Source organism: Pseudocercospora fijiensis, assembly GCF_000340215.1.
Source record: "Pseudocercospora fijiensis CIRAD86 unplaced genomic scaffold MYCFIscaffold_6, whole genome shotgun sequence".
Taxonomy (NCBI): Eukaryota; Fungi; Ascomycota; class Dothideomycetes; order Mycosphaerellales; family Mycosphaerellaceae; genus Pseudocercospora; species Pseudocercospora fijiensis.
The window spans coordinates 992,312-1,019,523 of record NW_006921537.1 but is presented as its reverse complement, the minus strand read 5'-3'; the positions used below and the strand labels follow the sequence as shown (position 1 = coordinate 1,019,523).

Sequence of the window (27,212 nt, the reverse complement as noted above, 5' to 3'; positions counted from 1 at the left end):
GACGCCGAGGCTCTTCCTGTCTCCCTACCTGTTAATGCACAAGAACGTGCCATCCTCCATTGTTTTGGACATTTACTGATTGGCTTGTGATTGCGCAACAGACGAGACATCTTTCGTGCAAAGAATTAATTGCTCAGAGCAAAGCTCGGTTTCATGAGGATTCCGATCTGAACAACACCTGGCTTCTTGCGATGTCTTGCTAAACATTTCTGCTTGGATTGCCAGCTTTCCATAAGGCCAATATGGCCAGAAACACAATATACCAAGCAGCTGCCCTATTTGGCTTGCTCGCTTCTGCCAAAGCAGCACCATCCGTCAATGTTGCTTTACGGACGGCTTTTGATGCGCCTCCATATCTTGTAGAACTGCTGTAAGACGTGTCCTTCCAAGCTTTCAGGCCAGAACTGATCAAGGTCCAGAGAAACAGCAGCAGAAGAAAACGCGACTTCCTATTTCCCGCTCCTCGATCGAATCGCAGACGGCTATTTCGATTCTTCGAAAACAGACGAAGAGCTATACAAGAGCTTCAGAACACTGTTAGAAAAAGATGGGCATCTTGGGAAGGAGGATCTATCCTCATTTGACTACGCCCTTTCGATTCACTCGGCGGCACCAAGGATAGAGGCACACTACCAGTACTACAACACATCTATCGTTCCTTCATTATCGAGCGATGCGCAAGATGGATGCCAGAGCTGGGTCTATGTACCGTTCAGTGGACAGCGATATTGCTCGGCAGAGTTGGACGAGACGACAGCCCAGTCTTTTGGCAAACCAGAAGCTTCAGTACATCAGCTGCCCTTCGATCGCGTCTTAGGAGACTTGAACAGCGACAAGCCTTCCGTCCTCTACGCGGATATATTTTCCGAATCGTTCCGCAAGTTCCATAAGACTTTGAGCAAGACCGCAAGAGATGGCAGTACCTCATATCGAGTGCGATACAAGGCTTCTGTTGGTCATGAGCGAAAGCCATTGACCGTGAGCGGGTATGGCATTGAGCTGGCATTGAAGCGGACAGACTACATCGTCATCGACGATCGAAATGCAGAAGAGGAGAAGAAAGAAGAGACTGTCAGTGCAAACGATGGCACGCTGAGCGAGGAAGAGGTATCGGACTTGAGACCACTTTCCCAGTCAGAACTCAGGCGACTTGGACTGAGAGCTGCAAGCTTTGTCATGGGTAGCGAGCAGCCGTTCGACACGCTCCTGAGACTTTCTCAGGATTTCCCAAAGCATTCGAGCTCTATTGCAGCAACCGAGATTTCAGAGGAATTCATGGCCGAGCATAGTACGAACAGAGAAGTACTGGTTCCAGCTGGCTTCAACGTGATGTGGATCAATGGTGTGCAAATTATGCCAAGGGATGTCGAAGCGTATGCTCTTCTCGAGCATCTGCGACGAGAGCGTAAGATGATCAAAAGTGTTCAGGAGATCGGCTTGAGCGGGACTGAGGCCGTTGAACTGCTCTCACACGAAGCCATCACTGCATCGCAGGTTGGGCAGGAAGTCCAGCGCTATGACTGGCGCGACAACGCTGAAGGTGGCGATGTCATCATCTGGATGAACGATATCGAGAAAGACAAGCGCTATGCTGAGTGGCCAGAGACTGTCACCAGGTTTCTCCAACGCACATACCCAGGTCAGCTCCCGACTGTCAGAAAGGATTGCCACAACCTCGTCATTCCCATCGACTTTGCAGACTTCAACGACGCTCTGCTAGTTGTCGAGAGCTTGAAAGGTTTTGTCAAGCGCAGGGTCCCGATTCGGGTTGGTGTGGTCCCTATCATCAAAAGTCCTGACAGTGAAGCTCAAGCCAAAATTATTCATTACTTGATTGATCGATACGGGCTAGCGACTGCCCTTAATTACCTTGAGACATCTCTTGAGACTGCTGGTCGTAAGTATGGGCCAGTCATTGAGAAGCTGTTCAGCACAGCTGTAGAGACTGGTAAGCTTCGTCCCGACAAGGAAGAATTGACACTCGAAAGTGTCAACAGCGATGCCTACCTCCAGAGCCGTATCAAGGGAGCCAAAGAATGGATTTCCAGGCTCGGAAGCACAGATGTCACACCTCCAGTACTTATCAATGGCGCGGCAATTCAAAGAAGCGACGATTGGTTGCAGAGTATGAGTGCTCGAGTGAGCCAGGATGTGCGGGTGATACAGCAAGCTGTTTACCTTGGAGAAGTGACTGATGAGGACTACCTTCCTGATCTGTTCTTGGAAAAGGCAAGCTTGAGACGGAACCCTCTGCTCATACCGGAGGACGACCAGGACATCCGTCATGTCAAGCTTGGAGAGTTACCAAGTTTCGGAGACTTGCCAAGTCTTGGTGCAAGCGAAGATACCATCGAGCGAGAGCTGGTGCATCTCACTGTTGTAGCAGACCTTGACAGCACGGAAGGATTTGAGCAATTGATGGAAGCGCTCATGTATAGAAGAGAGCATGACAATGTTGAGCTCGCTTGGTTGCACATTCCGCGCGATGGTACCACGGACACCAGGCTGGGTTCTGTCTTCTACAAAGACACCGCGCTCGAGCCACTTTTCGAGAATCTACTCTGGCAATATGACACTCTGGTGGCCGAGGATCCAGCTTCGAACAGAGAAAGTGACACACTGATTGACTTTGCGGCGAGGAAGAGAATATACTCCGAGCTCTACAAGAAGGCTGCTCGCACTAACAGCCCTGAGCTTGATGAAAGGGTGCGCAGCATCTGGACACCTTTCCGAAGTATCGTTTCAGCAGCCGGAATCACACCTGGAAAGAAGGCTTTACTAGTGAACGGCAGGATTGTAGGTCCGATTCCAGACAGCATCGGCCTTCAGGTCTCTGATATCGAGGTACTGCTGTCCTACGAACGGATGAAGCGCCTGCTGCCTGCAGCACTTGCAATTGAAGGGCTCGGCCTTCAGGAGAAAGCTTCTACACCATTGTCTTTCGCCCGGGTCTCGAATCTGATCGCGGTGTCTATGGTGTCTGACATTCCCGAAGGCATCTTCGAGGCAGCACCAACTGTGCGCACCGGCATCTTCAAGACATGGAATTCCAGCCATACGGCAATCCATCTGGGCGACGAAAAGACAGCAACCGTTCAGATTTATGCCTCTATCGATCCAGCATCAGAGGTGGCGCAGAAATGGATCCCGATCATGAAAACCGTCTCTGAGATGGAAGGCGTCTACGTAAGATTGTTCTTGAACCCGAAGGAGCGCCTGGAAGAGATTCCTGTGAAACGTTTCTACAGACATGTGCTTAAGTCCAAGCCGTCGTTCGAACCTGATGGCTCGCTGCAAGTCAATGGCGCTCAATTTCGCGGTCTGCCTGCGGATGCTCTGTTCAACATGGGCATGGACATGCCGCCAGCGTGGTTGGTCGCCCCCAAGATCACTGTGCATGACTTGGACAACATCAAGCTGAGCGCCGTCAAGAGCGATATCGAGGCGATCTACGAACTTGAGCACATTCTGATCGAAGGCCACACGCGCGATGTCACCGTAGGACCGCCACCTCGTGGAGCACAGCTGGTACTGGGCACTGACGCTGAGCCTCACTTCGCGGACACGATCATCATGGCCAACCTGGGTTATTTCCAGTTCAAGGCCAATCCGGGTGTGTATAATTTGGCGCTCCAAAGAGGACGCAGCGAAGAAATTTTCCACATCGACAGCGCTGGTGCTGCAGGGTACAATGAACAGGCTGGCGACAACACAACTGAAATCGGCTTGATGAGCTTCAAAGGCACCACTCTATCCCCGCGCATATCTCGGCGGCCTGGTATGGAGGATGAGGATCCCCTCGAGCCAGCAAAGACTGCGCTCGGCTTTGTTGCAGAGGGCGCAGAGAGTCTGCTCTCACAGATTGGCCTCGGAAATCAAGCCAGCAAGTACCTCTCCAAGGCCACCAAGCTTCTCGTCTCGGGAGGCTCAAACACTGACAGTATCGCAGAGCGCAAGCATGCTGACATCAACATTTTCTCTGTCGCGTCTGGTCACTTGTACGAGCGGATGCTCAACATCATGATGCTTTCGGTGATGAAACACACCAAACACAGCGTCAAGTTCTGGTTCATCGAACAGTTCCTGTCCCCCTCCTTCAAGGACTTCCTCCCGGTCATGGCTGAGGAGTATGGATTCCAATACGAAATGGTGACTTACAAATGGCCGCATTGGCTGCGTGGACAAAAGGAAAAACAGCGCGAAATCTGGGGATACAAGATCTTGTTCCTGGACGTGCTGTTCCCACTCGACCTTGACAAGGTCATATTTGTGGACGCCGACCAGATTGTGCGCACGGACATGTATAAGTTGGTGACACATGATCTGAAGGGCGCACCTTACGGTTTCACACCTATGTGCGACTCCAGGACAGAGATGGAAGGCTTCCGGTTCTGGAAGCAGGGCTACTGGAAGAACTTCTTGGGGGGCCTTCCATATCACATCTCCGCGCTGTACGTTGTGGATCTGAAACGATTCCGACAAATGGCTGCGGGGGATCGACTCCGGCAAAACTACCACCAGCTCTCGGCGGATCCGGGAAGTCTGAGCAACTTGGATCAGGATCTGCCAAACCACATGCAAGCGCTTTTGCCTATCCACAGCCTGCCGCAGGAGTGGTTGTGGTGCGAGACGTGGTGCTCGGATGAAAGTCTGAAGGATGCAAAGACTATTGATCTCTGCAACAACCCCCAGACCAAAGAGCCGAAACTGGATCGCGCGCGGAGACAGGTGCCAGAGTGGACGGAGTATGACAACGAGATCGCCGCGGTGGCTGCGCGGCACAAGGAGAAGCTGGCGGGTGGGGTGCCCGCGGTTCAGGGCAGGGACGACGGAGGGGAGAGCATGCAGGAAAGGCTGCAACGCGAAGACGCGGAGCGGGAGCGCAAGAAGAAGGCGCATGTGCGAGACGAACTGTAGTAGAGTGCAGCGGCGTAGAGCTAGACTACACGTACTACCATTTGCTACAGTCGCCGTGGACGACGTGATGGGACGGAACACACTCCCAGGCCCATGGCAGACGGTGTCAGGAACAGGCAGTGCTTTTGTCACCCCCACATCGCACGGAACCACCCACTGCAGGCACCCATACACCACATGCGCTGTGGTATGGGCATGCAACGCTTGCGCCACCATGCTTGACTTGACTGCACTGCACTCGTACCAAGAAGGAGCTGGTGATGGCTCCTGCCTCAGCCCGGGGACCCACACGGCGCACGGTGCGACGAAGCAAGAGCGTCCGACATGACTGCCTTTGTCAGTTCAGACCACTTCGCACCAACACCGCCCGCATCGAAGATCAGACCCAACACGGAGGTAGGCATCGACATCATCACTGGTCACTGCCTTCTATGAGAGGTCCTGTTGTGGCACACTTCCACGAACCCATCCGGGCTGCACGAGTGCCTGAACTTCCTCAGCAGGAGTCGAACAAAGAAATCCGTCCATTTGACATTCGCGTGCCACAATCCGCAGCCCACCGACTTGGCAGACCTCGTCTCTGTGTACTGATCGATCAACCAGCTCACGAATCCCAATATAACTTCCCTCCCCAACCCTTCCCTCTCTCTCTCTCCCTCATCAATCAATCAACTACCCCATCAACTCAACCCACTACAACCAACCAACCAACCAACCATGCCCCTCCCAACGCTCCTCCTCACCCTCACCCTCACCCTCCCCCTCCTCACCCTCTCCGCCCCCACAATCCAAACAACCTCCTTCTTCACCCTCACCGCCGCCCGCTCCGCCAGCCCCCTGCACTTCGCCTCCATAACCGCCAACGAAACCGGAATCTGGATCGGGAAACCCTCTTCGAATTACTGCCCCGGCGTGGAAAATCAAACCTGTCCCGATCCTTCCCCTTATACCGAGTTCACTCTCAATAATGGGATTCTCGGGTTGGGCGTGCAGGTGAAGGGGGGGCAGCAGATGTACGTCCGAACAGAGAGAGAGAGAGAGAGAGAGAGAGAGAGAGAGAGAGCAGCTCGCTGACGCTCGCTGCTTAGTTACGTCGATTATAACGGCCGCGTCCGCTACACCCTCGCCAACGACGGGTATATCCCCAACGGCGCGTACATTTCCGGTTGGAGTTTGGAGATGGGCGAGAGTTTTGGGAGGTTGGAGTGGGTGAATGGGACCATGTTTTGTGGTTTGATTCCTGGGAATGCGAGTGTCGGGCCTTGGGGGCTTTTTGCGAAAGTCCCGTATGTGGAGTTTGGGGCCGAGTGTCTGGGAGCGAGCCTTTTGGTGAGTGGGAATTTGAGTGTGGCGAATGCTTATCAGTATGTTTGAGAGGAGATGAGAGGGGAAGAGAGAAGAAAGAGGTGGAGGGTGGGATGGTGATGGTGATGGTTTTGGATCTTTCCTTCTTTAGCATTGCAATACTTCTATCCCGAAACGTAGACAAAATCAACCAAATCGCCGTATCGGCCACAGATTCCGTACACGCGGCTCCAGAATTACAATATACGATTCCTCTTTTCGCTAAAGCTTGCGTGTCCGCCCAATCGAAACCTGCGAGTGGTTCCAGCGGATGTCGTCGCCGCAGTGGAGGAGGATGGGTTTTGAGGGGGACATGGTGTGTTGTTGTTCTTCTGGACTGTTGTTTAGTATTTGTCGCCTTGAGCATTGGTCCGGTCGCTGGCAAGTGAGCGCAACTTGCAGTAAGAGAGTCTCGGAAGATTGGAGGTAGTATGCAGTGATTACTTTCTGCTTCACCGAGACGCGTTCCTTCTCATTTGTGCAAGGCAAGAGTTCCCAATTGCCGATGCCTGCCAAGTCAAAGGCCGACGGAAGCAGATGTCCGCAAGACATCTCCATTTCGAGATTGTGCTAGGACGTCGTGTCGTGTCTGTTGTACAGCGTGTCAGCGTATCATCATAACCTCTTCGTTTACTACTGCTGCTCCTCCACAACCTCAACCGCCCTCTTCGCCTTCTCCATCTTCTGCACCGTGCCCTTAATCCCACTCTTCACCACCTCCAACTCCTCTTTCCCTCTCACCCAACTCGCCTGCACCTCCTCCACCCTCTTAACCTCCCCAACATCTACGCTCGTCTCCGTCGCAACCTTCAAACTTCTCTCCCTCTCCACCTCCAACATCTTCTCACTCTCCTCGCCCTGCCTCTCAAAAGCCTGCAGGAATTTCCTCGCAGTCTCCTGCGGCGCCTTCCTCCTCAGATTCGCCAATTGCAGAGTCTGATGCTCGATTTGCGAGGAAAGGGCTTGGATTTTTTGTGCGAGTTTTGTATCGTAGGGTTCGAGTTCTGGGGTAAGATAACCTGTCAGCCACAAGAGACAGTCCTGTTGTTGTTGTTGTTCTTCGGGTGTGATGTTACCTTCGCCTTCTGAGGCTTTGGCAAGTTCGGCTTCTAGTTCGGCCGTGTCCATGCCGTTGATTGTTATGGAGTCTTTTGCTGCGGCGAAGGTTTGGTGGATGTACTGTGTTATATACAAGTCAGTACCTGGCGATGTATATGCTGCGCATTTTGGCACCCTCGACGCACTTCATCGACTAATTGCTCTACTCTTTTCCGCATAGCATCCTCGCCTTCAGGAGTCGCATCGGGAGGTAAGTGTTTGTCGAGTTTCTCGCGCGCCGCTTTGGAGACATTGGCGATGAGATACGTGAGGTCGGCGGGTGATTGTAATTCGATTTTTCGATGTGCGGATTCTGTCGCTCGTTCGCCAAGTTGCGGCGCATTCGATTCAAAGATATTGGTCGCCGTTGTGTAGGCCATGTTGGTTGTCGGTGTCAACAAATCCAACCTCGAAATCTCGCGACTGAGACAGTGAGACGCGTTGGATATACTTTCGGCAATCCCAGCCGAAAACGCGGGGACGCCCTGCCCTTTATCGCGGCTTATCGCGGAGTGATGCAAGTGACTCATTAATACATGTAAATGAGGCTTCCAATCGACTTGCGGATGTGGATGCGCATGCGGATGCGGATGCGGATGCGCGTACGTGCGTATGCGTGTTTCATGCAGATGATGCAGAGACAAGGCGAACGATCTGCTGGGAAATGGCTGTGGTGTAACGGATACGAGAACGACAACTCAACCACAAAGGCTCGAGGACTTGCTGCTGTATACCTAGCCACAAGAGTAGAGACACACGCCATAAATCCACACCACCATAGTCTTATCCAACTCCATAATGAATGATCAGAATCCCATAGCATAATCTCCCCATACAAAACCACAAACTCCCCAACCCAAAACCCCCATAATTGTGTACTATCCCCTTCGCCAAAGCACCATGCTAAACCGATACATACACAACTTCCTCATAGCCAAATCCTGATCAAGACGGCAAAATCGCCTCCGCCTCCTCATCCGTCAAAACGATATCAAAAACCGGATCAGGACGATGCTCAAGATCCTGACCATCATACCCATCATTCGCATACGACGGCAAGAAAAGCTCTGTAACCCATCAGCCCTCTTCCCTCTTATATATACTTCGTCTTCCACTCACCCTGATTCCAGTCAAAGCCCTGCGAACTCTTAACACAACTCACCAATCTCAGACTCTGCTCTCCACCCCCGAGATTGATGACCGTGTACTCGCTCTTGCTCAGAGAACTTCCCAGCAGACTTGGACGTCGGGGACTGAGTGGTGGTGAAGAGGAAGATAGGGCGCCGACGGGGAGTTTGCTTTTTTGTTTTGCTGAGAGGGAGGATGAGGGCGAGAAAGAGGATGGTGATGAGGGATAGCTGGAGCTCGAGTCACCAGCCAAGGCCTGACTCCGACCCTGAGCAGCCTGGTTGCGTTTTGGTATGGCGATGGCGATGCTAGAGGACATGTTGATATTTTTTTGCAGTAGATATGTAGGTAGAAGGTATCCCCTAGCGTACCAAATTAATAAGTCATAGGAAGGAAAGGAAGTTGTCAAAGGGACCGAAGTGGTGACAGTCAGCCGCGAAGCTCATCAGAGGTCGAGCTCCATCCGGGTTGCTGCGCGTGACGAAGCTCCACGCACTTGGCATATCCATCCCGACCTGCCTAGAATAAACCTTGATGCCTGTTTGCCGCAGTGCAGCAGCATATGATTTGATTGGTAGACAGTGCACGAACAAGAGAGCTACGCCCTGCTGCACAACACTCGGTTGCCTTGAACCCAAGATTATCCGTAAGGGAAAGCAGGACGACATACACCCTCTTTCAAAGTTCCGGCGATATTATTATACCCTGAGTAAGAGCCTCCGAGCCCTGCGAGTGCTGTTACATCCAATGGGAGTCATTGGGAGAAGCAGATTATGCCTCTATTGAGATACAATCTACCACCCGGGCGGCGAACGCTACTGCTACTCGGTTCTTGAAAGAGGGTGGATGTTCCATCTTTGCATTCAGATCGGTCGGGTCTGTCTTACACCACTCACCCCAACATTATTGCTCTCCTCCTCTCCTCCTCATATAATAGTAGTTCCCTCCGTTTGTTCTTGTGGTGGACGTAGATGCAATGGGTATACTGCTGCTGGTGGTGTTGATGATGATAGTGTTTGCTTCTCCGTCCGCTTCCCAACGCCAAACTTGCTACTCATACAGTCGCACACACAGATCATCAGAAACGCTTTTCAAGCCTTCTCCTTCTTTCCATTCGGGTATCACAAAATGAATAAACGCAAAAGAAACACACACTGGCCACAAGTCCCTTCCGGCCATCCATTCTACAACAACCGCCTCCTCTTGTGAAATCTGCTCAGACAGCCTCCCACTTGCCGTCGCAACCAGCAATAACGCTTGAATGATGAAGAATAGTCGTACAAATATGCCAGATCTATGATTCGTTAGCACCACTCCGCCTGATTATCTGAAAGCCGACACTCACCATGTCCTCTTCCTGGCAAACCGCCGATTCAGTAATTGAAGGACCTTGGTTACGTTGAATTGCACATATTCCAGATCGAGATCTTCTTGTTGTTCCTTTTGCATTTCCAGAAGATCGTCCAGCTTCAGGTCGAGCTCCAGCAGACCGCGGTTGCGGCCTTTGTAGTGCAAGCTGATGACGAAAGTGCCAGGGCTCGGGCTTGTGATGTTGAAGAAGATGTTCGCCCTTCGGTTCTCGGGCACGTTGCTCTTTTGAATCACGCCTTGCTTCTCCAGTTCTTGATGAGTAAATTTGTACGGGCCAAGCAGCTTGGCGCTTTGGTTTCGCTTCGACGTGCCTTCTGATTGCCCCCTTACGTTGTGAAGGTAGCTCTTGTACGTCTCCAGCTGACTTACGAGGTATTGGTTGTGATCACGGATGGTCTTGAACACCTCTTCCAGTTTGTCCGTCTCCGCCACCACCTTGTCTTTGAGAGAACCGAGATGGATTAGTTCTTGTTCGATCTCGTCTCTGAGCACGGCATAACTGTCGTCCTTATCAATGATGCCTAGCTCTTGCAGCTGATTGAGCAATTCCATAGCTCTGATACCCTTGCGAACCATCACGGAGTCATTCTTCGTCGTTGCAGCAGCTTCTGCAACTCTGTCCAAGCGCAAAGGCCGCCGCAGGACTGCCGAATTCGCTGGTAGGGATCGTAGTATCAAAACAAAAGTCGACTTCGCTTCCATGAAGTAGACTTCTTCCTGTGTGATATCGAGAGCCGCCGTAAAGTCGTCAAGAGATGTTTCCCATTTGCTGTACAGGGGTAGATTGATCGCCCTGTTGTCCTTTCTTGGTAGCTGTGCTGGTGCCGGACCGAGCTCAGCTAGGAGCTGACTGAGATGTGTGCTTTCCTCCTTTGCGATCTCCACTTGATGCCTTTCCAGGAGAGCGTGCATGGCGTATACCTCATTCAGGGTGATGGAGAGCTCGAGGTCTTTCTTGGAAAGAGCTACATAATTGTCCATCTCCAGTGTTTCGTAGAAGTCCTGAACCTCGCACAATTCCATCATGAACTTGTTGATGCGTTCCTTGTTTTGCTGAATGAAAGGTTGAAGCTTTTGCATGTACGGCTCCTTTGCATAGCTGGGCTTGTTGGCCAAGTTCTGCAGCATCTTTGCGACATATGTCAATGTCCTCTTGGGGTTCTCGGCTGGAGTTTGTTCGATGAGCATGTATGACCTTGGTGTGACGATCGCTGGGTTGATGAAGCGCAGGAAGAAGAAACCTCCAATGAGTGTGCAGATTGTTTGCTCCTGAGCATCCGGATACTTTCGTCTCGTGAGACTTCGTATCTGCTTGCATATCCATCGAATACCATACGGAGTTTCCTCGAGGCCATCGATGATGGTGTCCAGGAATGAAGTGGCAATTTCGATGAGCATATCGATGCGTGGCGCAATAATGCGCTGGACATTCTCGTTCGCTGCAGCCTGCTCCGCGGTGATGCCTTTGGGCAGACTTTGTGGCATATTTCCTCCATCCGCCTCTATTTTGTCGATCATGCTTTCGTAGACCTTGAGAGGGTTGATCTCAAGGTCTAGATCCTTAATCTCGATTAACGAGTTGATTCTTTCGGCGAGCACTGTCTTCAGATAGCTTTGTCCCGGTCCTCTGCGTGTATATGTGGTCATCATTCGTGATACTGGAGTGTTTGCTCGAAGTAATGATGAATAGTCGGGTGTGTTATCGAATTGGAATGTCAAAACAGACTGCTTTCATCAGTATTCGCCTTGTCGAAAATGCCATGCCATTACTCACTTGAAACATAGTAAGAAGTAAATGCTCTTCTCGGCTCTCGTACTGATTACCGTATATCGTGAACATGACTGTTTGCAATAGCTGGTCGATCTCGGCCATTGTGACAAGTCGACACAAATGCGCGATATGTCGGGGTTCGCTTTGGAGCAAAAACATGAGGTTGCCATATTTCTGCGTCTTCTCATCGTTTGGGAATGAGCCCTCGGTGAGGTCGACAGAATCGTCCAAGTGGCTGGCGACTTCTTCTTTCTAGGTAGCAGTCAGTAGACGTAGCACGTCGATCGTTGACTGGAATGCACGGACCTCTTCTAGGGCCATGCGATTTTGCACGAGCAGTGCTATCCGCGAATCGAGATAGCGCACATCTTTCTCCAGCACAAAGTTCTTCTTGGACTGAGATGATATCTTCGCCTTGAGGTCTCTGAGTGCTTTCTGGGCTGTACCTTGTTAGTTCCTGCTTACTACGAGGGAGGCTTGAGCGGCTCACGCTGCCCACCCACTCACCTCTTGCTAGGTCGTCCTCAATCTCCAGATCTCTTTGGTTTTGGTTCATCGACATGTACAGTGCCGTGACCGAGTATCGTTTTGAGGTGCGCATGGAGCGCGAACCCTCTTGAGAGCTCATGGTGTTCTGGCGCGTGACTGGGACGAAGCTGGAGCCTGCGGAGGAGGTCGATGCGCGGGACGGGTTATGGAGCATAGAGACGGCCATAGTGTGAGCGGTGCGGACGAGCGACGGTCAACGTCTCTTGTTCTCGTTCGAAATCGTCGCAATCTCGCGCTCGGCCAACGGCGAGGTTGAACAAAGAGGTCTATGGAATGCGGCAAGAGCCGACCAGACCAGCGTCTCGGCTGCGCAGACACGAATAGTCTCGTGTCTCAATGTCCCTTGAAACACGCACAATGGCACAGACACAAAGGCGAGCGAGCCCGCAGTAGCATCCGGGGGAACGTGCGCGGAATGGGTGGGGGGACGTTGATGCTGGCGGTGGTCGCGCTGGGCAGTGGGAGGCGGAGGTCCGGAGGAGGAGGAGGGGAGGTGAGTGATGCGCTCGAGCGCAGATGATGTCGTTGTCGGGTCGGGAAGAGCTGCACAGAGGCAGATTGCTCCTCTGCGGCGGGGATGCAAGTTATTAGATGAGTGGTGCGTGCGTGCCAACTGCGCACCGCACTGGCTGGCGCAGTGCACTATGCTCCGAGCTCAGTCGTGCCTCCCAGGGAGTGTTTCGCTGACTTTTCGCTTTGTTTCAGCTTTGGCTTCGGCTCGCAGCTCGCAGTCGCCGCACAACACGACAACATGGAATAACTGAGCAGCGGTCGCGACGGGGGGACGTCGGTGTGAGACGGAAGGAGGAGGGAGGAGGAGGACGACGAGGACGACGAGGACGACGAGTCGTGCTATTAGTTCCCGTCCAATGCGCGGCTCGTTCTCCCGCCCAGGTACGGCGGGGAGGGGGCGACGGCGAGGACATCAGGTGCCAGTGCCACGATTATCATAACAAGCTTCTGCGTTTTCATGCAGACTATTTCGGAAACGGCATGGCATAGCACTACCGGCACGATGGCTGTTGTAGGCGCTCGCTAGACTAGAGCGTTTTAGCCACTTATTACGCCTATACTAACACCTTTAGGTAGGTCTACGGATATAGTCGTACGAGCCGTCGGAGTAGCTCTATATAGCAATAAACCGTACGTTCCCGAGCTGTCTCTTTTTAGTCGCGTATAACCGTATAAATATCGCGTTTTCGAGGCGCGCCTAGCTTCGAGTATAGGCTAGAAAGGTAACTACTTTCGAGGTATCGCAAACTCGCTAATATAACGCCGGAAGACGAAGAGATATTAATCTTTATCGTTCTCGTAGTAATAGTGTTCGAATTAAATAAGCCGCTATAGTAGAAACGAGAGCTTACCGAGTACGAGTTCTTCGAGTAGATACTAGATAGCTAGCCGAAGTCGTAGTTTCCGCTATACTATAGGTGCGTAGAATATTAGTATAGGAAGTTAAGTTAGAAGTTAAAGTATAGTAGCACCTCGTCGTCGCTAAGCTAACTAATAATATTGCCTTAGGTTTAGTAAAGTCTAGATTAAGGAACTAGTAGAGGTATTAGATATTGCTACTATTAACTTCTGTAATAGCATTAAACCGAGCCCGGAATATACGCTCTATATAGTATTATAGCGCCTTACCTAGCCTTCTTAATAGGCTATCGCTTGCCCTCTTTTTAGCAACTACGAGTCGTACCTAAGTATCGTCTTTATAGACATAATCGACTATCTCGTACGGCGCTTCGGATATCTTATCGAATAGCACCTACGATTGCGAAGCTATAGTCGCCTTAAATACTTTACTAAGGTAATAAGAAGAGCTAGCTTAGAAGGGTAGATTTAGGGCTTTGTTAACGGTTATTTCTAAGGATTCTATCGACTTACTATCGGTTAAAGAAAGCAGTATTCTAGGCATAAGAAAGAGCATAGTAGTAAGTACTAAGGTATTGTTATACTAGACGGCATTATATCTTCGATAATAGGGCTATATAATAGCTCTAATAACGATTAGGAGATGTATAAGACTTTAGGCGTTATACGCCGGCTTCGAAGAATAATAGACCCTCGTACCGGCCGTAGAATGCTATATCTTTATAGTAATCTAGTATACTATAGTGCCTTCGGAATAATAGCTCCTTATAAGCATTATCTTAGCCGCAAGATGCTTACTACTAAGTAACGGAAGTTTAATAAATACCTCGCTAGTCTACGTATTTCCGTCGAGTACGTATTCGGTTAAACTATACGCCTTTAGATATATAACACCTTTGCTAGGCAGCTATATATAGGAAAGACTACTAGAAAGAAGGGAAAAAAAATAGTAGCGAACAACTAGAAACGAAGGGAAGACAGTTAAGAAGGAAGGGAGGACAAATAGAAAGCACTATATACTAAGGCAGAGGAGGTACTAAAGGCGGAAGATAGAAGAACCCCTAAGAGGGCATATAGGATAATAATCTCAGAACTCCTTAGAGGACTAAAAGCAATCTATAACTAGGCAAGCTACGTTATTACAAAGGTAGCTAATACAGTCGCAGTAAAGATTACGAAGAAACAATAGGAGACAAGCCTAAACTACCGTACCTAGGTAGCAGTAGCTAGTTAGGAGGCGCTAAAACCCCCGAGGACAGTAGTTAGAGTCTATATTACGGACCTATAGGAGCAAAAGGAAATCTAAGGACTTTTAGGGAAAGAGATTATAGAAAGAATTGTAGTTAAAGAGGTAATTAGGGCTAGGAACGAAGGTAAAGGAGTAATTAAGCTGTTTATAGTATAAGAGCAGGACAAAAAGAAGCTAGAAACACAAAAAGAATAGACAACTAAGATAGGGAAAACAGTAAAGGTCTCCTAATAGCAATTTATAATTATAGCCTATAGCATAATAAGAAGCTTTAAGGAAGAATAGGATATTAAGAGCCTATAGAGACAAAACTAAGCTATATACTTAGGCCTTAAGATTACAAAAGTAGCATAGATTAAAAGGAAAATCGAAGAGACTAAGAAGCAGTCTTCCCTAATTATCTAGATAGGGAGTATAGAGTAAGCCAATATAGTACTAGACTAGGGGTTGTTCTAGGACTTTAAAAGATTAGAAACAGAGATATATAGAAGCAACTATAGGATAATACAGTGCTTCAAATATCAACACTACAGACACTTAGTAGCTAAGTATATAAAAACAACTAATACCTGCTCCTATTGTATAGGGGATTACTAGGTTAAAGAATGCAAAGTATACAAGGGAGAAGCAAGATATATATACTATACTAAAAGACACCCCTCTTAGGCGAAGGAATGCCTAGTAAGAATATAGGCAGCTAGGAAGGCAAAGGAAGCTAGAATTAATACACCAAAAAGATATACAATAAGCTAGGGTAGCTAGGTATAGAAGCAACCTAGCTAAGTGCTATAAAAGAGGTCTAGATAAGATAATAGGTTTACATTTAGGGCCTTACTAGCATAAGAGAGTCACTAGCAACCAGGGAGACTAAGATACCCTAACATTATAGGAAAGGAAGCAGGGCAGACAAAGCTTAGTCAAATATTAGTCTAAAGTAAGGGAAGACTAAAGGAAAACCTATAGGGAAATAATATAGATAAAACTCAATAAATATTGCAATATTACTGAATATTATATAGTATAATATTAATAAGAGCAAAGACAAGGTATAGAGGAGCTTCCTTTAAGCACTAAACCTAAAAGAATATTACATTATTGCAATCTAAGAGCCCTAGCTTAACCTATATACAAAGAGACTAGCAACAGTTAAAGACCTAAGATACTACCCAATTATCTATAACTAGGGAGCCCTAAGGATATGCATCTATATTAGCAAGGAGATAGATATAGAAACCTAGTAGGCTATACTATAGGAGGATAGGGACCTAACATTAGTTTAAGTAGAGACATCCTAAGGTATACTCTAAGTCTACTATATATACAACCTACTACTAGACTTAAGAAGCAGTACCTAACTAAAAACCCTAGAAAGACTACCTAGAGTTATCTAGGGGAACACCTACTAAATCCTACTTAGGGATTTCAACCTCTACTACCCCCTCTAGGGCTTAGACTTTACCCTAGCTTACTACTTCCTAGTAGGAAGACTAATTAATATATTAGAGAGGGAAGGAATAGAAATTGTTACCCTAAAGGGACTAATTACTTAGGAGGCAAGAGGAAGTAGCAGCACACTAGACCTATACTTTGTATTATATTAGATTAGGAACAGGATTATAAGATACAGGATCAACTAGGAACTAGAAGAATTATTAGACTACTTCCCGGTACAGATTAAGCTAAATGTCTAAGCTAATTAGGAAAGGGAACTAGAGGAGAAGCTCAACTAGAAGGGTACCTAATAAGGCAGGATTAGGGAGGAACTAGAAAGGGACCTAAAACTAGAGGAACTCTTAACAAAGTACCTACTAAGGCTAGAGGATATTAATAAGGCAGTAGAAGAACTAATAGGAATCCTAAAACAGGTAGCTAGAAAGCATATCCTAGCAAAGAAACATTTACTATACTAGCAACTATACTAGACTAGTAAGTATATAAGGAAGGTTAAAGTAGTAAGGAAGGCTAGGAGGCAGTAGATACAAACCTATACCTAGGAAGTATAGGACAACTATAATAGAGCCTGCTAGGAAAAGAAGATCTAGATTAAGAAAGACAAGATACAAGAATAGAGATCTATAATAGGAATAATTATAAAGAAACTAGAGGAGATATAGAGGATAGCTAAATAGGTAAGGAGACCTAAACAGGATAAGGATATACTACTACAATTCCCGGACATTATAGACTAATAAGGACAAATATAGACTACAATAGAAGGGAAAGTAAGAGCCCTAGGCTAACACTTCTTCTATAGAAAAGTATAAGCAGACCTATTAGATATAAAGGAGGAAGAACAAGAGACTCTACTACTAGGTATACTAAGAGACACCTAGGTCAAACCCGAAACTATTAAAAGGGTCCTAAAGAAAATTCTAAGCAATAAGGCACTAGGAGAAGACAAGATCTATAACAAACTTCTAAAAGCATATAGGAAGGAGCTAGCCCTAGTACTCGCTAATATCTTTTTATAAAGCCTAGCACTAGGATACTATCTAAGACTATTTAGGAAGTCCCTAATAGTAGTGCTAAGGAAGCCCTAGAAGGAAGACTATATATAGCTTAAGGCCTATAGACTAATAGCCCTACTTAATATAATAGGTAAGGTACTAGAAAAAATTGTCGCTAAAAGGCTAACAACCTTTACCGAGGAAAGGAATATCCTTCCTAAAGGCTAGATAGGAGGAAGAAAGAAGAGGTCAATACTAATAGCTATAGAACTAATTACAGAACAGATCAAGTATATCTAGCACTATAGTCAAAATCAGGTAGCAACCCTCCTCTCCCTTAATATCTTAGGAGCTTTTAACAATGTCTCCTACGAAAGGCTCCTATATATACTTAAACAGAAAGCTATACTAAACTAGATAGTCCAATTTATCTAGTCCTTCCTATAGGAAAGATTAATATAGCTTATTCTAGGCAAATTCAAATTAGACCTAATGCTAACTAAAAAGGGAATCCCCTAAGGATTAATACTCTCCCTAATCCTCTTCCTTCTCTTTATAGCAGACCTACTCCTACTCCTAGAATTAAAAAACACATTAGCATTAGGGTTTATAGATAATACAAACATCCTAGCCTAGTCTAAGACAATAGAAACCAACTACAAGATCCTAGAAGAGAAGCACTAGGAGTATAAAAAATAGGCAAGGAGGTATAGAGCAAAATTCGCCCTAGAAAAGTACTAGCTTATCCACTTTAGTAAGGCTAAATCAACCTACAATATAAAGCAATCAATCACTATCTAAGGCTTTAAAACCTAACTATTAGTAGAGCTTAGGGTACTAAGGATCTAGCTAGATCTAAAACTGAATTAGGGACTATAAGTAAAGAAGGCAAAGTAGAGGGCAGATACTAATATACAATCTATTAATAGGCTTATAGCCTCTATATAGGGGGCTATATTCGAGAAAGCTAAAGTTGTGTATAAAGCAATTGTCAAGCTAGCAATACTATATAGAGCATAGATATAGACAGCCTAGGAGAAGATACTAAAGAGGATTAAGCAACCAGTTAGTAGGTCCTAAACCTAAAGCCTAAAGAAAATCCTAGGAGTATACAAAACTACACTAATAAGGGTAGTAGAGATAGAATTAGGGATCCTACTAGTTAAACAATACTTTAAGGGACTAAGACACCAATATACAGCAAAGACAATAGAATACCTAGCCTAACAGACTATCTAAAAGGCACTAGACAAGATAAAAGCCTAGTATATTAGGACTAGGAGGCGAGATAGACTATAAATAACTCCCTAAAAAGTCAAAGACCTAGAGCAATATAGAGTCTTAATAAGAGAAATGCTAGAGAAAGAGCTTTAGGGACTAAATATAAGGCTAAAGGAAGACAAGCTAAAGGGAGAGAAACAAAGCCTAGTAGAATCAATTGCTAGACACCTATAGGAGCAGGAATAGAACAAAACACAAGTTAGACTAGGAACCCTAAAGGCACTAATCAAATTTGGTTAATACAACTACTAGCTCTATAAGGACCTAAATAGGGCCGAGGCAAGCCTAGCTATCTAAATCAGATCTAAATACATTAGACTCAGATCTTACCTATATAGAAGAAACGTCCTAGGAATTGAAAATAGAGCTTACTAATATAGCTACTAATCTTAGAACCCTAAGTATATACTGCTAGTCTACCCTTAATAGTTAGAAGGTAGAAGTAATTAGAGACTAAAAGCAATAGAAAGGGAATACGACAAGCTAATCTAGAGCAAAGAAGACCTAAAGAGGATAGTAAAGTAGATTATTAAATAGGGATTTGTATAACAATTCGCACTAGCAAGGGAAACTAAGGAGTAGATAAGAAGGAGGGAAGAAGAGGGGGAAAGAAGGGCAGGGCAGTAGGCAAGGTAGTTAGAGGGTAACAACTATAACACTAGTATACCCTAGAGGAAGGAAAACAAGAAAACGAGGAAGATTAGCACTTATAAATAGGACAGGAGGGAGGTTTTTACTAACTAAGTTAGTTTCCTACCTAAAACAATATATAGAAACAGACCTACATAGGCCGAAAGGCACTACCGCACTACAACAGGCAAATGAAATATCTATCTATCTATATATAGGCAAGCAGGCAGTTAGAGCCTTTATAATAGTCGGTACGCTATTAACTAACTGCTATATTTATATAGAAGGTTACAATCAAACGAGCGAGAAATACCTAATAAAGCCTCCGGACCTCTACGAGTACCTAGACATCGACAATCTATACGATACCGACTTAGAGAGCGATTAGATTCGCTTTACTATAGCGTTTACTATAGACAACCGAATAGCGGGGTCTATTAACGTTGCCGCTATATAAACGAGGTATACTCGTCGCCTCTCGAAGTTATAGAAGTCGCATTTACGGAGATCGCCGGAGGTACTAAGAAGTTTATATAGAGATACTAAAACTTAGATTCAAAAATTCATTTTATAATATATATATACCGTATAACAAAACTAATTATAGGAGGTGTTTCGCTACTATCGAAAGTATATCTCTAATTTATTTGCGCCTTATATACCGAATGTTAACTATATTGTCGCACTATTCCTAAAGCTAAGGTAAGCTTCTTAGATCGGCGGACCTAAGTCGAAGTTCTCGGGGTTGAATTCACTTATTTGCGCTTATACCTACGCCTATAACTCCTACCTCTACTTCTATACTATCTATCCTATTATTATAGTAAGATCTCCTTATATCTTTTGCATTCCTTTATTTAACTTAGCAATAGCTGTCGTAGTTGCTATATCCTACTATGCGCTACTATCCGTACGAGAAGCTATATAACTTATTAACTTCTTTAAATCCGGCCGCAAGTTAGTCGACTTGTCGTTAACCGGCTTCTTACGCTTCTTCTATCTACGCGCTAACTATACACTCGTAGACCTATCTCTTTTACCTAATAGAGTTAGAGTCGGAGTTGCACTTAATAAAGACCTACGATTGAAGTTTAGTCGTACTAGCGGCGGTATTGTTAAGCGAGAGTCGTCTTCGTCGGTAGTGTTATCGAAGTCGCTTATATCTTCGTCCGAATAATCTATAGTTAGGTCTTAATCTTCTACAACCTCGTTATTATCTAATAGCGTATCTACTGTCTTCTTATCTCCTTATCTAACTATTATCTTCGCACGCTTAATCTGCGACTTTGCTACTTCTTTAGTTACTACCTATACTATCTTCTTATAGTCGACTTCTTCCTATTTCTTCCTATCCTTAAACGCTATCTAATCCTTTATTGCTATACTTATATTAGTCTCGTTCTTAGTGCTAGTCTCGGACAGATTAGCGAAGTAAATACGCTACTATGTCTCGTAAGTCTTTATTATACGGTCGAGACTATTATAGACAGGTCCGCTATTCGACTAGAAGAGAGCCGTTATAACGTTCTAGAAGCCGTCTCTAAATTAATGCTAATTGTCGTTATAAGTGCGTGCTAATAGCAATAACGCCTCGTCGTCTAATCTGCCTTTTCTACTAGTATACGGTATTAGTACTAGAAGTCTACTATTCGCTATATTGCGGCCGTCTCTACCTATATCTCTAGTTACTATTCTACCCTCTTCTTTAAGCGTAGCGATAGCAGTCTTCCGCCGCTAAGAAGCGCTTTTCTTCTTTAATCGACTAGCCGCTTAACTTGCTATATCGCTAGGCGTAGGTATCTTACTCGGTACTAGCGTACGCGGTTGCGGAGTGTCCGAAGGTGCCGATAGACGCTCGATCGACGGCTTCGCTACTATCTCTTCTTATACCTTAAACTAAGCCGCTCTCGCTATAGCGGCTCTTTAAGCGGCAGCAATATTATTAGTATAGTTAACGGCTGCTTGTTATGCCTTAACTTTAGCACGAGATAAGGTATTAATAGCTAGCGAGTCGTTACGATAGAAGTCGCTCGGTACTATAGAGGGCTCTCGAGAGGCTGTTACTAGAGCTAGAGTTATACTAGCGCGAATAGTAGAATCTAAACGGAACGTTATCTAAGACATTATACTTTAATTTGTTAAGGAATGCTAACAAAGTAGAGCAGTTCTAGCAGTACGCGATTCTATACGAGTTCTACGCGTTATAGGTACGAGATATAGTCTCTACTAAGCGGCCTCTTCCGCCCTATCTAACTATTCTCGACACTTAGCATCTAAACAAGGGTATAAGACCTACCTATAGAGGCCGCTCTACAACCGGAGCGGCCTCTATAGGTCCGCTTTGACCATTGCCTGATAGAGCCGCCAAGAGTGTCCGGATCCAGTATGTCCGAAGGTGTTGGTGTAGGCGTAACAAGTGGCTAAAACGCTCTACTAGTCTCAGGGGACCGACTGCTGCATGCACATAATGATATGCCACGCCATGCCAATGCCATTGACTGTGATTCTTATTATTGACCCCAAGCGCCCGAAGCGCCCGGCTGCTCGCTCGCAAAGGTGGTATATATTATTCAGTCTACGTATTCCATACGGCTATTGAAACTTCATTTTCGGCGAGCACCCCGGCAATGGCGCAAAGTGGCCTGTGAATGCAAACGGTAGGCTATGAATGGAGACGCCACCAAAGCACTCTTCACGGCGACGCGCATACCAGTCAAGCGTCAGTCGCCGCCAGGGATACTCGTGCAGCGAACAACCACGCTTGACACGAGCACACACATCCAAAGTCTTTATTACTACGAGATGCGTGCACAGCTGCACGTGCTGGGGCCTTCTGCATCCCTGCATGATTGGACTACTAGCCACTGTGCCTCGAGACTACGGTGATGAACATGATGACAACTGCTGATGAGCAATAATCAGCAGCGTAATGGCGAAGACGCCTGCTGACCTCCCCGTTGCAAACTCAGAATCTCGAAATATCCCCTCCGAAACACGAAACACCTCGAAAAGTTGTAGCACGTGCTATGGTGCCAAATTGACCAAGGTACGAGCATGGATCTTACCAGTTCACGAGCTAGTACCTCGGTATCAGCAGTCGATACCGTACCTCCAAGACATCGGCAACCACGCAGCGCAGCCAGACACCTTTGCGTGAGGTTTGCTGAACTGCACTATCGCTATGTACGCCTGGCTCTCCTAGACTGTTGCTTGCCACGATTTCGTATGTGGACCGAGAGTGGATGGCAGGATGCATTTCTCACGAAGGAGAATCCTTGACTTCTGATATCGCCCTTGTTGAGCTTCGTTGCTAAAACCACGTAGCCTTTTTAGGAGGCAAGTTGAGGCAGCTTGTGCAGTTGCAGGGTATTGAGTGCCCTCAATCACCGCACAGTCGCCCAACGCCTACACGTCTCTCAAGACTAGTGATTTAGGTCCCCACTCACGCACTGTGGTCACATGCTTATGAACACTATGAACACGTTATTATAGGCTAGCCTGCTAGTGAACACAACCGTCACTGACATTAAGTGGACCCCTCTAACCGGAAGGGGTATATCAGGGTATCCCCTACTGATCACTAAGTCTCATTGCCTATATAAGGAACGACACTAAGCCTAATACGCAAATCGCCTCGCTATGAACACGGTATGAACACTGTGACGATAACGTGTTCATACGACCCAATCCTTAATACACGGTGAACCTAAATCACTACTCAAGACGCCTTTCGGCTCACCCTTGTCCTGGCTCGCCGCATCCAATTGCACTCGAAAGACATCGTCAGTCACAACGCTCCCGGATCTCTGGTTCTTCTGTACTCGCCAATAATCGGCCGATGATTTCAGCTATTTCTATAATGAAGGGATTGCTCAAAACTTAAGCCTGCAAATGTGTCAGCGAACCATTCTTCACGGTGAGGTTGACGATCCCGGTCGCCATTCACCCTGTGCTCCAAACGACCATCCCCCAACCAACTTCCGATAATCCGATTCTTGTCCATTCTGGAGCTTCCGCTTGCTTGGAGCAGGATATCGTCGTTCTCGCCAGACCCGAGCACTCTGGGAAATCCTCGCTGCAGCTCGCCTATGCTGTGACTGGTCTTGATGGTAATCCCTTTGCGACCAAAGTTCTGAATGGCATGTTTGCTAAGCTTTTCGTCGAACATTGGCAATATCTTGTCAACGACATCGCATACGGTGATTTGGAAGTGCTCCATCAGTTGCGGATGAAAGGGTTGACATGTCGAGTCACGATGTCTTGGAGCTCGCCAGAGAACTCAATTCCTACCCAGAGGCTGTGTCACTGGTCAGTACGCAGTAGTAGGCTCAGATCGGGATGCTTCTGCAAACTTACCAGTTGGACGGACACCGACAAACGCGAAATTCAGCAATTGCTTCGTAGGGCAGCAGTTTCGAAGGCTAAAGCAACTTTATCGCATAGATAAGAAAAATGATGATATCGTACCAGGATGCAGCATCACGTTGTTGAGAGGCTGCTTGACCGTTTATCGAAGGACGGAATCCTTGCGGCGCACTCCGAAGATGCAGGAACCGGATTAGGAAGGAACGGCCACGAAGACCTGGTTAATGAGTAAGACAAATATAGGGCTTAGCTTCGTCTATCGAACTGTTCTATTCTTGCTTGGTAATAAGCTCCAAAGATAAGAATAGTAAGTAGTAGTAGTAAAGTGCCTTAACTTATAATAACCTTAGAGTTTATGTCTCTTCTTCTAATCTCTTAAAGTTCTATTATTATTAAAGTCTATCTATCTAGCGACTTCGACCTGCCGTACTTACTTAGGCCCTAAATACTTCGTCTTGTCTTTTTATAAGAGGTTGTCTTATTTATAAGTCGACTATTATTATAAGTCTATCTTATTATAGCGCGTTTTATTTATTTTAAAGTATTTAACGTGTCTTATTGCTAGGTATTACAATCTTTTATCTCGTAACTATCTCGTAACCTACAACCTTGCTATTTTAGACTTTAAGCCGTAGAATCTATCTCTTGTAATTGCTATATACTATACTACTAAAAGGCTTAAAAAAGGCGAAGGCGGTCGATAAGCTAAAGAAGGGTATAAAGGCGAAGGACGATAAGCCGAAGAAGCGTACGCGTACGTAGCTACATCTATAGACTAAAGAATAGCTAGAATAGCTATTTAGTTTATTAACGGACTATATAGCGGCGTAGAATAATAACTAAGGGTATTCTAATACTATAATACTAGAAGTAACGAAGGAGTTAAATACTCGGTTTAAGCTTAACTTAAATATAAAGCAGGTACGCAATAAATACGACACTTTCCGAGCGCCTTAGAAGCGCTAGAAAGTATACCTTAGAAGGATTAGTAGTTAGTTAGGCAATCTACCTCGACTGGACGACGAGGCTATAGAAGAGGCCTATTATAAGGCGTATCTAGACTGCTTAATATAGCGTAACGCTCTGCCTAAATTCCACTCTTAACTAGAGGTCCTATTTAGTAATAACCTCGCTACTAGTAAGAACGTACAACCGGCTAATATACTAGCTTAAGAGACGCCTAAAAAGGCATACTAGAGGTCGTAGGCGAAGGAGGCGGATAATAATAAGGATAAGGAGGTGCTAATAGATAATAAAGATTAGCCTCCGAGTAGTAACGAAAGTAGAAATACACTAAGTACTACGAGCAGTCGTAAGCGGAAGAGCGAGGCTTCGAGTAAGACAGATCGAGTCTACCGAAAGGACGAGACGACTACTGCTATTAAAGACCTCTTAATGCTACTAAGGTCTTTAGTAGCCTCTATCGCCGCCTGCTAGCAGGTCTTAAAGGCGCCGCAAGAGACGATTATAATTAGACCCTATAGTGGTTCGGTTTGCGAACTATAGAACGTATATAGTTTAGTTTCTTAGCAGTACCCCTCCGGTTTAGTTCCGGTTTAGTTTTTTGCCCCGCTAGTCTAAGCTAGTTTCCGAGAAAATCCGACTAAACTGCGACGACATACGACGACCTCGGATCGAGTCCGGGACGCGACGGGGGCCTATATTATATACGCTACACGATTGCATCTGTGTTTCGGGCTGTTTAGACGTGTTTTAGGATAGGTTTTTGTCCGTAGCCGGCACGTAGCTAGCACCTAGCCGGCAAACCGGTCCGTGCACCGGTTTCTTAGCAAACTAAACTAAACCAAACCAGAATTTCGGCTTAGCAAACCAAACTAACCCAACCCGAACTACTACGGGGTCTAATTATAATAGCCGCTATAAGGCGCGCGATAAATTGTAAGGGTATTATAAGGCTTCTCTTTATAAAGAAGATAGCAATACTAGACCTCTGCGAGAATAAAGGCACGGCGAGTCGCGTAATAGGCTGTCCGGATAATAATCTCGAGGCGATGCTAAAGTAGTTATTAAAGAAGAGAGGGAAGGTAGACGACGAGGAAGAGCCTAATAATAGGGTAGTAGAAGACACTACTACGTAGCCTGCCGCTAAAGTACTACTACGCCCTCTTTATAAGCCTTAGGAGTTACCTTAGTAGCAACAGTCGCAGCAATTTACTAGGGATAATGCTCTAGATAGTATTCTGTTTAATTATCTAGCGTATAAGCTATATTATAGGTATAGGGGTCCTTAATTGCCGCCGATACAAGGTCCGCTATTTAATAGCTAAGATAGGTATTTATAGCAGTAAAAAGTTAGAGATTGTTGCTAGGGCGACTACATTTCTTAGAATGTAGCGGGGTTGTCTATACTATAACTTTGTATAAAGGTGTTATTAGTTTTTGCGTAAAGATCTTATTATATACTGCGAAGCTACTATTACGTTCATTTTCGGATATATTGTCGTCCTAAAAACAAGCTACATTTCCTCTAAATAAGCGTATATATAAAGCTAAGCTCTATACTTAGCAAAAACTATAAAATTTGACTTTATTACGAGTTTCCTTAACAACTATACTACCGATTTTCTTCGTTGTTTTTTTATATAAAGCATTTGCTAATCAACTACTAACTAATTAGAACGAGATAAAAAAATAGTAGTGTTGTTATAGGGATAATAGCGATATAGCAATAAGACTCGGATTTTAACGCTAAGCTCGGATATATCCGCTTTTAAACTTGTAGAAACTCTAGCTATTAGTAGAGCACTCGGAGAGAAGCAATAGTAGTAACAACGCGTTTAGTATCTGCCTAAAGTTCCAAATTATATTAAGAAGCAGCGAAATAAGGTAGGAAATCGCGCTAAGCCTATACCGTACCGAACTATACCCCGATTTCGAACTATATCTACTCCTCTACTAAACCTCTACTACCTAATTATCTTCGTACGGCTTTATCGCTGCAATTCTAATCTTATAGTCCTACTATATCGCCGTCGCTATCTTGTCCCTATAAACCGATATCTTGCTTCTTATTGCTATCTATTCTCGATCTGCCTCGGCGACCTCTTCCTCGATAATATTATCTACATCGAAGCCCTAGTTATAGTCTTCTAGCTACTAGTTAAACGTCTCGGTTTCGACTGTCTGTCTATAGCGGTTTATAAAGTTATAAAGAGCGGCGAGTCTATATATAAAGCGCGACTATTAGAGCGTAGTATAGCCCTTGTTTAGACTAATTCTAAGTAGAGGCTATCGCTCCTTAATAATACTAAACATCCGCTCGATATAGTTGCGAAGCTACGAATAGCGCAGGTTAAATAGCTCTTCCTTCGTCTCCGGCTTTATATTAGAAGCCTTCTATTCTCGAAGGTAGTATCTTGTCTTCTAGTATAGCACTAATATATAATCTAGGTTCTTCGAGTATCTACCGTCCGCTAAATAGAACCTCCCCTTCGGTATATATATGCCCTTCCTTATCGCTGCGGCTAATATAGTGCTATCCGCTATAGAGCCCTCCTATCTAGGCAATATATACGTAAAGTTAGACTAGAAGTTATAATAGGCTAATATATTCTAAGTAACAGTACCCTTACGGTTACGATAGGCGCCTAGATTCTTTATCTTCTTCGTCTTAAAGGGGACGTGCGAGCTATTAAGTACGCCTATATAACCTAACAAATATAGCTAGAAC

At 45.9% G+C, this 27,212-nt stretch overlaps 9 protein-coding genes across 9 annotated transcripts; 4 read left to right on the top strand and 5 right to left on the bottom strand.

Annotated features, from left to right (window-relative positions):
- Nucleotides 1-242: 242 nt before the first annotated feature.
- MYCFIDRAFT_140394 (glycosyltransferase family 24 protein) lies at nt 243-4,917 on the top strand (the record flags this gene model as incomplete). Its single annotated transcript, XM_007930041.1, has 4 exons — nt 243-370; nt 420-2,514; nt 2,644-3,887; nt 3,942-4,917. 4 exons carry the CDS (start codon nt 243-245, stop codon nt 4,915-4,917), a joined length of 4,443 nt encoding a protein of 1,480 aa, XP_007928232.1.
- A 717-nt stretch (nt 4,918-5,634) lies between these two features.
- Nucleotides 5,635-6,291, top strand: MYCFIDRAFT_85183 (uncharacterized protein; the record flags this gene model as incomplete). Its single annotated transcript, XM_007930040.1, has 2 exons — nt 5,635-5,930; nt 6,006-6,291. 2 exons carry the CDS (start codon nt 5,635-5,637, stop codon nt 6,289-6,291), a joined length of 582 nt encoding a protein of 193 aa, XP_007928231.1.
- A 603-nt stretch (nt 6,292-6,894) lies between these two features.
- MYCFIDRAFT_46462 (uncharacterized protein) lies at nt 6,895-7,739 on the bottom strand (the record flags this gene model as incomplete). The annotated part of the gene is made up of 3 exons (XM_007929784.1): nt 6,895-7,265; nt 7,338-7,440; nt 7,506-7,739. 3 exons carry the CDS (start codon nt 7,737-7,739, stop codon nt 6,895-6,897), a joined length of 708 nt encoding a protein of 235 aa, XP_007927975.1.
- A 305-nt stretch (nt 7,740-8,044) lies between these two features.
- Nucleotides 8,045-8,870, bottom strand: MYCFIDRAFT_211688 (uncharacterized protein). The gene is made up of 2 exons (XM_007930039.1): nt 8,479-8,870; nt 8,045-8,426 (listed from the first exon to the last, which is right to left on the bottom strand). Exons 1-2 carry the CDS (start codon nt 8,804-8,806, stop codon nt 8,305-8,307), a joined length of 450 nt encoding a protein of 149 aa, XP_007928230.1. The 5' UTR covers nt 8,807-8,870; the 3' UTR covers nt 8,045-8,304.
- MYCFIDRAFT_176232 (uncharacterized protein) lies at nt 8,871-9,155 on the bottom strand (the record flags this gene model as incomplete). Its single annotated transcript, XM_007930038.1, has 2 exons — nt 8,871-9,085; nt 9,122-9,155. 2 exons carry the CDS (start codon nt 9,153-9,155, stop codon nt 8,871-8,873), a joined length of 249 nt encoding a protein of 82 aa, XP_007928229.1.
- Nucleotides 9,156-9,242: 87 nt separating this feature from the next.
- MYCFIDRAFT_204106 (uncharacterized protein) lies at nt 9,243-12,722 on the bottom strand. The gene is made up of 5 exons (XM_007930037.1): nt 12,137-12,722; nt 11,936-12,069; nt 11,633-11,881; nt 9,833-11,583; nt 9,243-9,781 (listed from the first exon to the last, which is right to left on the bottom strand). Coding segments are annotated over exons 1-5 (2,343 nt in total). The 5' UTR covers nt 12,345-12,722; the 3' UTR covers nt 9,243-9,780.
- An 8,819-nt stretch (nt 12,723-21,541) lies between these two features.
- MYCFIDRAFT_176230 (uncharacterized protein) lies at nt 21,542-22,740 on the top strand (the record flags this gene model as incomplete). Its single annotated transcript, XM_007930036.1, has 11 exons — nt 21,542-21,572; nt 21,600-21,656; nt 21,690-21,793; nt 21,818-21,898; nt 21,928-21,941; nt 21,971-22,038; nt 22,069-22,309; nt 22,359-22,462; nt 22,531-22,610; nt 22,649-22,686; nt 22,719-22,740. The coding sequence occupies 11 exons, from the start codon at nt 21,542-21,544 to the stop codon at nt 22,738-22,740; spliced, it is 840 nt and encodes a 279-aa protein (XP_007928227.1).
- A 33-nt stretch (nt 22,741-22,773) lies between these two features.
- MYCFIDRAFT_176229 (uncharacterized protein) lies at nt 22,774-23,375 on the bottom strand (the record flags this gene model as incomplete). The annotated part of the gene is made up of 4 exons (XM_007930035.1): nt 22,774-22,813; nt 22,856-22,925; nt 22,951-23,034; nt 23,072-23,375. The coding sequence occupies 4 exons, from the start codon at nt 23,373-23,375 to the stop codon at nt 22,774-22,776; spliced, it is 498 nt and encodes a 165-aa protein (XP_007928226.1).
- Nucleotides 23,376-23,398: 23 nt separating this feature from the next.
- Nucleotides 23,399-23,753, top strand: MYCFIDRAFT_176228 (uncharacterized protein; the record flags this gene model as incomplete). The annotated part of the gene is made up of 3 exons (XM_007930034.1): nt 23,399-23,468; nt 23,516-23,567; nt 23,627-23,753. 3 exons carry the CDS (start codon nt 23,399-23,401, stop codon nt 23,751-23,753), a joined length of 249 nt encoding a protein of 82 aa, XP_007928225.1.
- Nucleotides 23,754-27,212: the final 3,459 nt, after the last annotated feature.

What these genes read in the sequence shown, in the direction of transcription:
- MYCFIDRAFT_211688 (XM_007930039.1), bottom strand. Translation starts at nt 8,806, where the DNA reads ATGTCCTCTAGCATCGCCATCGCCATACCAAAACGCAACCAGGCTGCT. An exon ending in GGGCTTTGACTGGAATCAGG is followed by an intron (nt 8,427 to 8,478) that starts GTGAGTGGAAGA and finishes GATGGGTTACAG; the next exon opens with AGCTTTTCTTGCCGTCGTAT.
- MYCFIDRAFT_204106 (XM_007930037.1), bottom strand. Translation starts at nt 12,344, where the DNA reads ATGGCCGTCTCTATGCTCCATAACCCGTCCCGCGCATCGACCTCCTCC. An exon ending in TGAGGACGACCTAGCAAGAG is followed by an intron (nt 12,070 to 12,136) that starts GTGAGTGGGTGG and finishes AACAAGGTACAG; the next exon opens with CCCAGAAAGCACTCAGAGAC. An exon ending in ATCGCATGGCCCTAGAAGAG is followed by an intron (nt 11,882 to 11,935) that starts GTCCGTGCATTC and finishes ACTGCTACCTAG; the next exon opens with AAAGAAGAAGTCGCCAGCCA.